The following is a 15,135-nucleotide window of genomic DNA, read 5'->3' as shown; positions in this document are numbered from 1 at the left end:
AAACAGCATTTCAGAGCCCTCCCAATTTCTACTGTGTGGAATAAAGCATTTAGGCTGTAACAGCACTCGGTGCCCTGTAAAACACTCATTCAAAATGCCTGCATAAATAACATTATTGCCTGTTTTTATGTCAACAGATGATCAAATTGATTTAGTACTATATGACCCTCAAACATATTGCAAAGACAGCTATGCAAACACTACCCCACTTTTAAATATAAGAGGAAAAAGACTCCAGAGGACAAATGTAGGCCCATCTTGATTCCCAGAACAGATACAGAACTCAGGACTAAAGATATCTAGCCTGCCAATTTTAGTAAATGGAGTTTGTAAGAAAGAGGGGTGGGGTGGGGGAGCTTGGTCAGGTTCTCAGCCTATCAATCCTGGCAGCATCTTTCTTGCCCAATTTCAAACACTTGCAGTGTTAGCAGTCCAACAGTCACAGCCAGCCATGAAAGCCAAAACAGACGGTTTGGCCAAGGAAAGACGACAACTTGGTTGCTCGTTTTCATTCGTCAAAGAGAGAAATCATTAGTGCTATTATTTCAAAACTGCCAAGAATAGGTACTTTCTGATGCAGAGTCAGAATAGAGACTAGAGAACATAGAAAAATATTTAAATACAGATCTTACATAATCTTTAGATTTAAAAAAAAAATGTAGTTTCCCACTATTATCCTTTAAAAACAAGCATTCCAGTTGCTATCTGCAGATTTCAATAAGGATTTCTGGGGATACTCCTTAGGATTCTCAAGGAATGTCAAATCATCACACACACCAAATACACTGGCCTCAGATAAAACTTATTTAAGACAGAGCTGCTTGAATCAGTGTGCACACTCCTAAAGAGCAACCCTGAAGTCAATTTACAGTCACTGCAGATTTCCGTGCCACTGTTGGTTCTGTATCTTAACATTAAAGAAAAGCAGGATGATTGGTAAAGCACTGGACTGAAATCAGGACAGCTGGTTCAATTCTGGATTTACAATGGACTTGGTCTGACCTTGATCACGTTTCTTTCAGTTCCTGTCAATAAAATAAGGAACCTCAACACAATTAAGGGGAAAAAAAGTATCCACAGGAGTTTTACTCTCCTTATTTTGTAAAGACATATTCACATTTCTGAGACACAAATGAAGTAATTCATAGTAAGCCACAAAGCTTCACAATAGAAGAACCCAGGTTTCCTGCCTAATAGTAGTATTCTAACAAGAATACTCTCAGATTTCATTAAATAATTATTCTCTATTTAAATGGATAACTATTCTATTGACTAAAAATTGGTATTCAATGTATCAAATTTGATCTGACTTTATTTGACCAAAAAGTAGTTTGAAGATAAAAAAATAATTAAAATAATGACTTTTAAACTTAACATACGTTTCAAAAGTTACTAATGTAATAAAGCTGGGTTTTCCTTTCTCACTAGTAGTTCAGCTCCTCTCAGTTATACCCGTTTCAGTGTAGTACTGGACTTTTACTTCATGAATATAACCTGCACGGGTACTCCCACAACAATATGCCACAATAAGTGCCCCTAATAAGAATCAGTAGAATAAAGTTTACTTGGTTTCCTAGAATTTATGGAGTAACATCACATACATGCATTAGAAAAGACTTTGCAATTTTTAGGGCCCCACCCTAAAGCCTGAAGAGACCTGAATCAAGTTTATTGCCTCTACTTAGGTCATGCATGCATTGCTGTGGCCCAAGCTAGTTGTGCCCATAACACTGTTAGCAGCATAAGTGTGATGCAGAGGGGCCTTAACTCAAGCATGGAATCAATAGTTTCATTTGTTGTAAGCATGTCATCTATTTACTTGAGTCACACATTTTCCTCCAGCGCTCCTAAGGTATGTGTGCAATGTGTGCCATAAGGACTATGCTGTACCATTTAGATTTACTGGTTTAGGACTTCCTTAGCTTGAGCTTCAGCCTTAATCTTGCTGTGGACACACTGACACAAACTTTGGCAGGCAGACACAAGCCTGAGCTGGCCAGATGCAACCTAATGGTGATTTGTGCATCTGTAATTACCACAACACTGTGCTAATGTTAATCAGCCTTGACGACAATTTGTTCAAGCCATGTCACAAGAACAGCAGTTTTAGTTTACTGGGAGCTAGTTTGTGCTCAGTTGACTGGGAGAATGAGCAGGGTGAGTTTGCATCTGCCTAGGAAAAGCCACGGAGATATGCCTGATAACTCCCTACTGTTTCCAGCAGGAGGACTTGAGGGGTCTGTCATGAGGCTTTGCACATTTCATGCTGAGGTTTCCTCAGTGTTATTGATACCTGATGGCATACATGTTCCAAAGCAAGTGTACCAGAAGCAATTTTAGCATTCACGAATAATACTGAATATACAATTATACAAAACACATTATTGTGTAGAAAACCCTATAAAGACAAAAAAATAAAAGAAAAGGGTTCGAGTTCTCTGATCTGCAGAAACTATTCAGAATTAAAAACCAGAAAGTTTCCATTCTTATTTAGCCTTTAGCTACTCTCTCCAGAGAAGCAAAGATGCTATTTGTGTCAGTTTCAATAAGAGACTTCATTGTGTGGAAGTCTATGCATATGACATTGAATGGACAGACCACATACTTTTAGAAAGACAGATACTTTGAAATCTATACTCTTATAACAAAAAATGTGTTTTACTTGTTGTCTGTGATTACCAGCAGGTCACATACTTCATTTTTCAGTTGAATCAGTACCTTCCCCCTATTTTATTTATTTTTTGCCACATTGTTCCATAGACCACATGCCTTAACAAATGCAAAAAAGGCTGGAACCAGAAGTTTTACCACAAAAATATTTATCTCCATTACATCATATCTCAAAAACGCAGCTTATATTATGCAGTTACACCACACAATGCAACTGAAAGGAAGTGCTGCTCGAAGAGAGAAATCCTGCCAAATGGAAGTAGGGCAGAGCTGACTGAACTCAATGAATCTTTGAGAAAGTTAACTGTTTCCATTCCCCTTTTTACTTCTTGTAGCACAACAGGACTCCAAAGGTACTTTTATAATGGAACAAATAAAAATTTAAAATATTCTTTATGTAGCCATGAATTAAGCCTTATATAAGAATACTACACAATTAAAACTTCGACTAATAAAAATGTTTGGTTTGTACAAAAATATTTATCATGAAAAATAGCTTTTACTTCACTATGCATTCTTCCTAAAAAATGCTTAGAAAGGCTACTACTCTCATTTTTGCTGCTGTAGTAATTCTTTGTCACAGATTTACAGCTATTTTTAGAACTGAATTTTAGAAAAAAAAAAAAAGATATCTGAATTTTGACATACTGCTTTTTAAAATTGTGATAATTCAAGCAAAAAGTACTCAGAACATTCATGTCTATTTGCATATGTGGCCACAGTTCAAATGAAAATATAACAACATAGCTATTCTACATTTTTATGAATTTAATGAACAGTTGTGAAAATGCCTGCATTGCCTCTAAGATTGTCTTCCAGTCTTAAGAATAAAATATTTCACAGCCATTATGTAAAACTTGGTAAGATACATTAAAATACACCTACACTATGGAAACAGAACTTTTTTATTAATATTTTTGGACACCAACACCCCTCCTGCCCCAGGGGAAAACAAAACAATTTAAAAAAATAGAACATCTATGAGAAAAACATGAACCTTCAATAAATATTAAGTATTTGGTATTACCTCCTTCCTGCTACCAGAGTTTCCCTCTTTTTCCCTGATTAGAGGATTGGTGTTTTAATAAATGTCCACAAACTTATTCACAAGATTCATTACACCGTTTTCCTAAGTAAAAATAGAACATCACACAAATCGATTGTTTTATAGGTTCACAAATACAGATGTTACTACTTTAATACCTGCAGTTCACATGTAATAGGTTTAGTGTGGTAATGAACAGCACAAAAGGTTTTCTGCAGGGCATGACATTCATTGACATGGTTATAAATGGAGAGTACCTAGAAACCTTTCAGGACTGAATTTGGTCATCTCAGTAGTCTAGAAAACAGTCATAAACACATTTAAGGTGAATTAAAGCAATATTAATATTTACTAACCACAAGAATACAAAGATTTCCTTAGAATAGCTCTTACAATATTATTTATATGAAAATGTATTATACTTTTATATTCTCTGTTTATTCAATGGCTACAGGTGTTTTTTTCTAGTTTAAAACAGTCACAGAAAAACTGTTATCAGAACTCACCTATCCAAGAGCACAAGGACTTTTCTCTTGTAAAGGAGTATTTCTTGGTTTTATTTATTTAAGAATTTGTTCAGAGTAGATAAAAATAAAAGGTTTACTACTTATAGGAAAGTATTTCTTTTCATCAACATTTTTATAGGAAGCAGTATCTTCCCCAGCCAGATCTGCTCTTCCATACATAAAATCAAGTGTTTGATCATGGATCTAGGGAGTTGTTTTTTGTTGTCGTTTGCTGTTGTGTTTTTTTTTTTTTTAAAAAGCACATATATTATATGTGTGTGTATGTAGATATATATATATATATATATGCTATCAGAACACAACAACTAAAAGGCTACATGCACAAAATGAAACTGGTGATTCCCAAGGTCTCAGAACACACAAAGGAATTATGTTTGCATGTGACAGAAATAGTGAATATAATGTTAGAAATGAATTTTGATGTTATCAGTAAGCAAGCAAATTGCAATTTAATGTTCTTTCAGCACTATCATGGACTCAGAAATAAAGACTACCACAACCATCACATTACATGAGTATCTGTAATTTTAATTCTAAGAATGTTAAAACTTAGAGTAAGTCTACAATGGCTTTAGGAGAACTGTAGAGCAAAACATCTATGATTGTTCTCAAAATCAGCAACATCAATTCCATTTATGCAGGCCTTATAATCCACAGTCATTCACAGCAATGTAACACGAAGGTACTGGGGAGGATTATTTCGACTAAATGCTAAAAGCTGTTGAACCCAATGTCTGTAACTGCCATAAACTGGCAAAAATCCATTTAACATCTGATCATTCAGACAGAATGCTTACAGACTTCCAGCCATGATCTGAATACTGAACATTCAAGGAGCAGGTCTGACTGGTGTCACAAGGCCACAGACCAAAACAAACAAGTAAATCAAACATCTCAGAAACAAACAAAAACAAATGATATATACTTTTTTTATTATTGAATGGTAAACTCCCCAACACAGCTATAACCGGGGCAGCAAGAACCTCGTGACACACAATGATTAACTGCATTAACTGCACAAAGCTCAACATTCTCATACACTCCCAGAGGGAAAACATGAAATCAGCAGCTTACGGTAAGTCTTTGGCTTTATTATTAAAAAAACACAGTGCACGAGACAAAAAATGATATTTTTATCTATCTTAAATGGAACCTGTCACATCAGAACATCACCTGGGTTCTGACTTTTGTGTTGCTGGATTACTGCTATGCTTTGTCAGTGCTACTTTATAAACATGCCCACTACATAGACATACATAAAGTTAGAGCTTGATTTTCTATTCTTCACTAAATCAGAAATCCCACATACTCACATGGGAGTTATACAACTCCTGAAAGCTCCAATCAGGCCCTGAAAGCTGCAATCAGTACAAGCCCCGTAACAGCACTCTAGGTGCACAAGTCTCCCATTGACTCCAGTGGGAGTTTCATGACTGCAGGGGTTGCATAGTTCTGTCAGCAGAACTCACCTCACATAACAGAATTTTCTTAAAATAAGCTGTAAAGGCTAAAGATAAATGTAGCATTTGTGTTACACTACAGACACTGTTTATTGGAAGAAGTCTGCATTTAGTTCTCAAATATCTAAAATTAGAATATTATTCTACAAACACAGAAAGCACTGGAGCACATGTATTACTGCATTATTTATAAAATTCACAAATTATTACTGATGACAATGCCCAGTTAGTTATAATTCATCCTGAATTTCAGATTAAATTTACAGAATTAGAATTCAGGAGCAAAAAGCAAAACACAAACTAATAAAAGCAAACCTATCATGAAATATGGATGTCTGACAAAATCATGTAGGCGATTAGCATAAACCACGAGGTTCCAGTGTTCCACATTTTCATCTCTGTGGTTCTCTATTTTTCTCATATACACAAATAACTAATTTAAGGCTGCATTTTTAAAGAACAATTTTCTTTCACTTTCAAAGAGATGTAAGTGATGAAAACAGAGAAAATGTTTTTGACAACCAAGCATCTGAATTTCTGAAGCTTTACCAGGCACAGCTTATTTATTATTATTTATTTACTTTTAAAACGTACAGACATCTGTTGACACCAGCAGAATATGCAAGAGGTACCAAGGACAAAACTCTGGTAATTCTTACTGCATTCAGAAATAATATCTGCTACGAACACCTACTAACAGATGAGAAATGCTGGAATAATATTTTCCAGAAAGTACCATTCAGCAATTGGAGAATTATTTTCCCCTACATCTTAAGAACATTTACATGAAGAATGCCTTTGAAGCAAATCATTTGAAGGGATCTCCTGGTACGTTCTGGAGACCCACTGATTGTAACACTTTCATAAATAAATAAAGAACCATCTAAAGAATAATCATGCTTCTTCCTTCTCACTCTTGGAATGCTCCAGAGTCACTTTTTTTTTGTTGTTTTGTTTTTTTTTTTTTTGACCAGGAATTGTATTTTGTACTGAAGATTTTTGTAACCTATTTATGTCCATTTACTCACATATCATGATTGCCTTTAAACTATCTCAGCACTGTGTACTCATCCCTGAAGCCACCTTCTTAGTAATCAAATCTCTCTCAGCATTCATTTTACTATGCTAACTACACAAAAGCTTCAGACCCCACCCCATGTGTGAGGCACATCTTGCAACACTGATTACAGGAAAGAAATCAGAAACAAAAAAATAAATACAAAATACCAGAAGTACAAACAGTATAAAAAGTATAGTATAAACAAAGAGGTTGCATACCATCAGCCTGATGGAGATCAGCTTAAAATTCAAGTACTGATTTAATAGACATTAACATCAAGTAAGATAACCATTACCTAAAGGCTAGGAAAATACATAAAATACTGGCAAAAGGTACAAAAAAACAGCAAACAAAACAACATGTATTTAAATCTTTGGGAAGTCCATGAATATAACACATAGCTCTGATTCCCTAACAGAAGAGATGCATAGCTTTTCTGTGGTTCTCATGAGATCACAGAAAAGATAGGTAAGGAATTATTTGCAATCCTTACATTACCATATTCCTTACATTACTTGAAACACTGCAAGTAAGGATCTGAACATGACTTTTCAGGCTGCTTTCTGTATTTTCCTCAGTCATTGACATAGTGCACCAAATAGATCAAAGTATCACCTGGTTTAAGAACAAACTCATGTAGCAGAGATTTGTTAAGATTATTAAGGAAGTTCACATAGATGTTACCTGACATACCCCTGAATGCTGTAGGGTGCGCTGATGGAAGTACCACACTGTTCTTGTTTTGCACTTACTGTTTCTTCATGCATTGTCTTACTGTCTTTAGTCCCTGTCAGGCCAGGAGGTCACTGGAGTACATGAACCTTCGTTCTGACCCAGCAGGCACCCAGCAGCAATTTATGAGTCGTTTAATAACTTTTTAAAAAAATGCTGTATTGCATTACTCCTGTTAACTGATCTTCACTGTTTAACACACACACCTTATTTTCTACCCTCTCCCCCAGTCCCTGGGTATTTAGCTTATTTTGCTTTGACCAATTAACATAATTACACAGTATTGACATAATAACATTGCAGTTCTGATTACATCTTTCCTGTTAGAATAAAGAAGAAAATTCATTGTACATGATCAGTACAGAAAGCTGTTCATAGCAAGATGTAGAATTACCTCTCCTTACCTGTTCACATCCACCTGCAACACTTACTACAAGGATCTCCATACACTGCATTAAGCCTCTTTTTAAATGTCTATTATTTTAATTATAGACCTGACTTCGAACAAGTCAAGTTCAGCTGTGGTACAATGGTCTGTGAAGTTAATGGGTTTGCAATTGCTTGCAGCTCTACTGGATATTGTGCACCACATGGTAGTAGCAAGAAAATTGATGGCAATGGCTTTGTTTTCAAACTGAATTGAGATTATGTTCCAAATGGCACTGCTTGGGCAAAGTGATGAGGACAGCAACTCCTTGTATGAGTTATATACACAAATTCCAGGTATGAATTTCAGCTTATAGCCAGTCAAACAACTTGCATTGTTACTTAAGCTACAATTGCAACATAAATACTCAACTTAATATTAGCTAACTGGAGAAGTCATTTTGAGAAGAGAATTTTCCTTCATGACCTTAATATATATTATTCGTAAGCTACAGGGACATTACATTTTACTTTGAATATTTCTGATATGCAAAGTTACTCAACCACCTTTGTCTGCTGTGTAGCAATTCTACTCAAATAATTTGAACACTAAATAAAAACAGTGTACCCTTCAAAAGGCACAAAACAGATTTATGTAAGAAGAAAAATATAGACTGAGCAAATAGAAGAGCCGTTTCTCCCCTCTCCCCCACTTTCGTTCTGGAAAAGTCACTACATCTTAAGTGAAAGTGTTGATGTTTTATGCTTTTTATGGAAAGCTTGTTCTTGAAGGAACACATGCAGGACTTGGATGAGAGGAAATTTATTACAGTCACGATACGGAGGAACAAAGAAGCTGACTGAATCCCCGTAATATTTAATGGAGCTTTGCAAGTTTATCTGAACATTTTCCATCCACGAATTGGCCATTTCAAATCACATCATACTTATATCGTGGTAAACAGCCATGGTTAAGAGCTGTCCAGGCTTACTGAAATTATTTGTTCAAACATGCTTTTAAAAGACTCAATCATCCTGCTTGCAATGCTACGACATTAAAAAAACAGGTGAAATCAAACACCTGCTTATTTATCTTTCAAAAAGAATGTAGAACATGTAAAATATTGTACAAGTTTGTGTTAAATGATAAAAGAGTTATTAAATAGGTAGATACCACATAATGAAGTTTTAGTTGATACACTTAATTGTCTAACTCCTTCTCCAAGCAACTTTCATGAGACAGTAAAATAATTGCTTTTAAAGAACTGGCCCAGTTTGGTTCTCATGCAAACAAAAACTTCAGGCAGTGAAAATTATCCTCTAACTAGGATCAGTAGATTTTGGCCACAATGTCTATAGTCATTCTCATATTTAATAAGTGCCTTATAAATGTATCATTCTATGGTAGATCTTACTTGTTGAATGATCTGAGTTGTAGCCTCTACTACTGTGGCATGTCATTAATGATCCACATTTTGATGCATAGAGATGAATTCTGTTACGAAGCTTCCATTTTCCTAAATAATAACAGCACCATAAATAGAAAGTATCATCCCATATCATGCTTCTTCATAAGTGAATGCTGATCACCTCCTGCCACTTCAAGAGATGCTTTCACACACTGCACAGCCTAATCAAAAACCCACTGCAGCCAACTGACTCCTGCTCAGCACAGCAGCCTCTGCATTAGTGCAACCAGCAGCACTTCCATTAAGTTACTCAAGTGCAGGTCATTTAAACCAGATATGGGGTTCTTGTTAGACAAGGTTTTCTAAAAAGTAAGAATGCATGTATGCATACACAAGCCTTGTTGTTTCCTTTCTACATCTTTAAGTAGGTTTTAGAACATGTTCCTCTGCCAGTACAAGAAGATTTTAGTATCATAAGCTGTCACCACATATAGATGTAGTCAGGAAAGTCACTCTGTTCATGTTTTTTTTTTTTGTGTGTGTTTTTTTTTTTTCTTCCATTCCTCTAACTTTATCATTCCAGGAATTAAAAGTTTGATTCTGATCTCAGCTGCAGTACAGCAAATGCCTTCTCCAATTAATGAAGCCATTCAAATGATAACAAATAACAAAAAAATCTAACCCTATAACAAATAAAAGAAGCTTTGCACCTTTGTTTTTGAAGACCTCATTCAAAATGTTATAGCATGACATCAGAAGCCTGAAGAATACCTTGCCAACTTAACTCTTCATTGTCTTGACATCCTCTAAAAATATCTATATACATGCAACTACAGTATTAAGTGAAACTGAGCTAAAAACACAGTAAAAAGATTTTGTGGAAGACTGCAGAATTATGTTGCTGAAGCTGGACATCCTCAGATTGAGGTAACAGCAGGAAGTACTTTGAATGCTCTACTTATCAATGAAAATTTTTGTGAGCTTTAAAAGAGATACCAAAAACTGAGTGATTTCAGTCAATTATCTACCCTAGAAAGCACTAAATATACTAAGGAGGGAAAAAAGAAGACATGGAACAGGACATAATTAATTAGGTCAGAATAAGGTCACAATTAATTGATTGATTATCACAAAGTGATAATACAACGTGCTACATACCAATATGCCTAGATCTAGCATATTGCACCTAAATGGGCCTTCAAATTTGAAGCTATCAGGTAGGTTATCCATAAGGTCTCCCAATTCTCTTCTATTTCCAAATTCCAAGAGCCATCAAAAATCAATTTCAAATCGTCTGTGACATGTAAAACCTTGTGATATGCTTCAAGCATACTGCCCTTACTTTATGAAACTAAGGTGTGCAATTAAAGGGAGAACGAGCAAAACATCTGGCATGTTACTTCATATAAACTATTTAAAATATAAATAGAAGTATAAATCCATATTGTATATCTAGATAAGTCAGTCCTAGTCTTTCAGTAATGGATTTTCAACTCAGACACAAATGACTACATAGTTAAAACATGTGTTTCCCAAAACATCGTATTAACTTGATTATTCTGGAATCAGATGGCACATACTGAATGTAACTGGGGGATTACTGGAATAAATTGGAAGAAAATCAGTAGTCAAACATGAATCATCTGGGAGAAGTGCCTCAAATAAAAAGGTCAATGAAAGGGCAAATAAATACAGCATTTGTTCTCAAATTTATTTTATTTTTAAGAAGGCTGTGAAAGGCAAATAATACACAAGTTGGTCATAACACCACAGTAACATTCCCACAGATGATAAGAATTAGCTAAATAAATACATGAACCACTTTGCAGGAGAAAGACAGTCAAAATGATACTGTTCAACCTCTTAAAAAAAAAAAATCAAAGCTTTAGCTCTATAGCTTTATTTTCATACATTTCATGATTTAAAGCCACTGCAAACAATAAAAATCTCTACATAAATCATTTTGTATATAATTACATGGAACAAAACTCCACATATTTCTTAACAATACATTCTTGAGACAATCTGCTGAACATCCCAGTTTATTTTCAGGCAGATACTTTGACTTTTGTCTTCACTTGAAAAGGAGTTAAATAGGCTAGCTACATAGGAGTTACATCAAACCAAGCATTCTTTTAACACCTTTTTTTGTTTAAGAGTGAAAAGGAGTGAAGGCAGACTGATTTATTTTCATCTTATTGCAGTTGTATAAATCAACTGGTAGCAGAAAATAATAGCTATCTGAAGTTATAAACATTTCAGATTTCAGTTTACAATTAGAGTATAATATAAATTGCACTTAATCCATTGGACAAACTGTGATTGACTTCAAAAATTCCAAATTTCATGTATTCTCTACAAAAAGCAGAAAGAAGCAAGACTTGAGGAAATAACTACACTGCAGCAAATAAGATGCACCTGCTAGCAACTGTTTTAGAGAACATTCCTTATTAGCAAACAGTCCCTTATAAACAATTGTACACAGAAACTCTGCATCAAAACCAAAAATGAACTTCCTATCAAAGCAGCAAAGAGAAGAAACTTCAAGCTCAATGACTGAATAAGTACTCACTCATACAAATCTTCTGGATGAATACAAAATGGATTAAATCCTGCAAGCGAAACACTTTCTATTGCAGCTTAACAGAAATTTGCTAACCCAAAGAACTGTATATTATGCAGAGTGATAGAAGAAATAGGATTTAGCGATCTGGGAAGGTGTCCATTTCATTCACTCTAAGTCAGTGTCCCCAGACACTGTTAAAAACCAATGAAGTCTACTCTGAGTGTTGTATCACTATGCATGCTAAAAGGCAGAGTTACAGAGAGGAGCTTTTTCTTTATCGCTTATTTATTTGTTAAACCAAACCTAATTAATTTGGGGTCTTTCAGTTTGGGTATTTTTTAAATGTTAAGGAAACATACTTTTGTTTTAGCACAACAACATGGCCAGTTAAATCTCTCCCTTGTGATGAAACAAGGAGAAGAAATATTTGGCCTCGGTTGATAATTATGACACTAGTAAGCTCTGAAGTGAGCTGGGTAGGGGGGAGGGGGCTGTCAGCTACTTGCTTTCAAACTGCTCTGATTTTCTGAAATGGCACAAAGTATCACAGCTTCCTTGCCCCAGTCTTAGACCTAACAGCATTTTGCAATGAAAAAGCTTCAGTTATTCTTCATGAAATCTGCTGCAGCTATATGCTCAGAAATGCAAGTCTTCATTCTAAGACTTTCAGTATTTCTGAAGCAAATGATCCAAATCCCGTTACTGGGTTTTTCTCAACTGTCTACATTACCTCTACTTTAACATTAAATAAAATCATAATTATCACATATCAACAGGGTAAGACTAGAGTTTCTGGAATACCCTCACAGATTACTTGCATCATTGCAAGAGATCTCAAGATTACTAAGAGGAGGTGTCAAAAAAAAATGCAAAATAAGCCCCTCACCAAGTCAATGTTATTTTCAAATTAAAAAAAACCTGTAGAATCTTCCTCTCCCCTAGCAACCTAAATGGCAATATTTTCCATATGCAGATGTTTCTCCCACTCTTATTTGCTATCCCCTATTGTGGGTTGAGGCTATTTTCCACAGCCTGTGGTCCTGCAATTTCCACAACCACTCAAAAAATCTTACACTTCCCACCTTACAGCTATTCACTTTTTTTTTTTTATATATAAATACTTTTCTCCATTGAGTTAACACTAATAACTTACTGTCAATATTAGATTTATAGAGCTCTTATCCTCCTCTTTCCATCCCCCTTCCCTATCTATCCAGCTATCGTTTTTAAAACTCAGCCTAATGGCACGTCGGATTTCATTCCATTATTCACCCCCTGACGTTTGCGATGCTACGATACCGAAACTATGTAATCTTTCTACACTGCAGTAACCACACTCCACAAAGTAGCTTTCTGCCGCTCCTCCGTGAGGGGAACGGCGGACCACGTCTCCACAACCATTACACACAGGTGGATCAATGGCAAGACTGAAGGATGCTTTTCCCTTCTCCTCCTCCTTCGCCACCCCGGCGATGCTGGGAAGCCTCCGCACCGCTTCTGAATCGCTAATCGGGAGACCTCCTCCAGAGCTCGTCCCGAGGTGGCGAAAGCAGAGAAGTCCCTCGCTGCGAATTGCGAGCATCTGGTGGTTGCTCGCTACTTCTCGCCCAGACAAAATGTCTGCGCGGCAGGAGGTTTGGAGACGAGCTCCTGGAAGGCGGGGGCGCTGGGAGCCGCAGTCCCCACACCTTACTGCTGGGCGCCCCCCGCCCCTCACCCGGCGCGGCGGAGCCCGCAGCCGCCCCCCGCAAGGCGCCGGCAGGGCAGGTACCGGGGCGGGACGCCGGCCCCCGCCCCACACCCCCCGCCCAGCCCGGCTCGGTGCAGCCCGGCCCGGTGCCCCCGGCCCGCCGCGGGGCGAGGCCCCGTCCCCAGCGCGGGGCAGCGGCCGGCGCGGCCGTGGAGCTCTGCCGCCCCCTGCTGCAAGGCCGGCCCGAGGGAGGGATGCTCCCCGCTCGCGCGGGGCGCGTTTTCCATCGCTAGCACCGCTATTTCCCCCTGAAACCTCCCCAAAAGCAGCGGGCGAGCGAGGCGGTGCCCTCGGGCGGCGGGCACGGCCCCCGCGGCCGAAACTCGCCGTGGCCACCCCCCTTTAGATCCCCATCCCCACCAAGCCCCGCTGACAGACGCCCCCGCCCCGCGCACCTGCCCCCCGCGGGGCCCAAGCCGCTGCCTGCGTGAGCGCCCCCCGGACGCGGCCGCACCCGCACCCGCAGCGCCTCGCCGCCGCTCCCGGGGCGAGCCCAGCCCAGCCGGCGCAGCGCGGTGCGGTCGGGGTCCGCCTGGCCGCAGCCGTCAGGGGAAGCCCTGACGGGGACAGCCCCCGGCAGGTGCCTCGCGGGCTCCGCGGCGACACTTCTCGGCGGTGCCCAGCGCGGCGCCCACGCTGCCTTCCCCTCCGACAGACAGCGCGGTCCCCGACAGCGTCTTTCTTATTTTTTTTTTCTTCGATGCCCTCCCACATTTATCGCCAAAAAAAAAAAAAAAAGGCAAGACCCCGTACGAAGCAGCTAAGTGCACCGAGCAGCTCCCAGCTTTTTTTTTTTTTTTTTTTTTTTTCCTCCCTTTCCTCACGAAGGGCTCCTCTCCCCGAGGGCTGTTATAAGAGGGGAAGGGGGCGAATTAGGCAAGTTTGAGGTCCCTTCTAATCCGATTCCAGCGGGACGCAACGCTTAGATTTTTTTCTCCGTTTCTTTCTCAGTTACACGCTAACCTGAGCGATGGAGCGAGCCCACGGCATAGGTACGAATTATTCAAAAATGAAAAAAATTAAAAATAAAAAATAAAAAGCAGCAGCAGCAGACCCGCTCCTACCTTGCCCGCTACTGAGGAGCAATCCGAGCAGGTAGAGAGGCAGGAGGCTCATGTTCAGGAGCTCACGCCGGCGGACAGTTCCAAGTTAGAGGTGCTCAGCCCAGGCCAGCCCCGCCGCCAGCCGCCGCTGCTCCCTCCCTCCCTCCCGCCCAGCCCTCCCGGCCGGCCGTGCCGCGCAGCCCCGCTCCGCACCGCTCCGCACCGCGCCGCTCGCCAAGTGGCTGGGGGCGCCGCGCCGCGCCGCACTATATCGGGGAGCCGGCGGCCGCCGCGCAGGGGGCGGGCACACGGCGGCCCGCGCGGATCCCTCCGCCGCACACGCACGGGTGAAACGCTGACGGCCTCAGCGCGATTCCTCCGCCGCGGGCTCGGAGCCTCCCTCTCTCCCCTTCTTGCCTCCCGCCCCGGGGGACGAGGCGAGTCCCGTGCAGCATCCCCGCGGAGGCTGCTCCCGCGCCCGAGGGGAGGCAGCCTGAAGGGAGAGGC

The 15,135-nt window shown here is 39.5% G+C and overlaps 1 protein-coding gene across 3 annotated transcripts in view; it reads right to left on the bottom strand.

The window, feature by feature from the left end:
• The window catches only part of NCAM2 (neural cell adhesion molecule 2), a 283,943-nt gene extending 269,198 nt beyond the window's left edge, over nt 1–14,745 (bottom strand). For 2 of the 3 annotated variants that reach the window (XM_082784601.1, XM_082784602.1), the window contains exon 1: nt 14,650–14,724. In XM_082784601.1, the coding sequence (XP_082640727.1) occupies nt 14,650–14,701 (52 nt within the window). In that variant the 5' untranslated portion in view covers nt 14,702–14,724. Of the gene's footprint in view, nt 1–14,649 lie in introns of all 3 variants that reach the window. The other variant, XM_082784603.1, reaches the window with a different exon arrangement.
• Between the last annotated feature and the right edge of the window lie 390 nt (nt 14,746–15,135).

The sequence above is a fragment of the Aythya marila genome, assembly GCF_965140915.1.
Source record: "Aythya marila genome assembly, chromosome: 1".
Taxonomy (NCBI): domain Eukaryota; kingdom Metazoa; phylum Chordata; class Aves; order Anseriformes; family Anatidae; genus Aythya; species Aythya marila.
The sequence above is the reverse complement of the archived record's forward strand: the minus strand, read 5'-3'. Positions and strand labels throughout refer to the sequence as shown.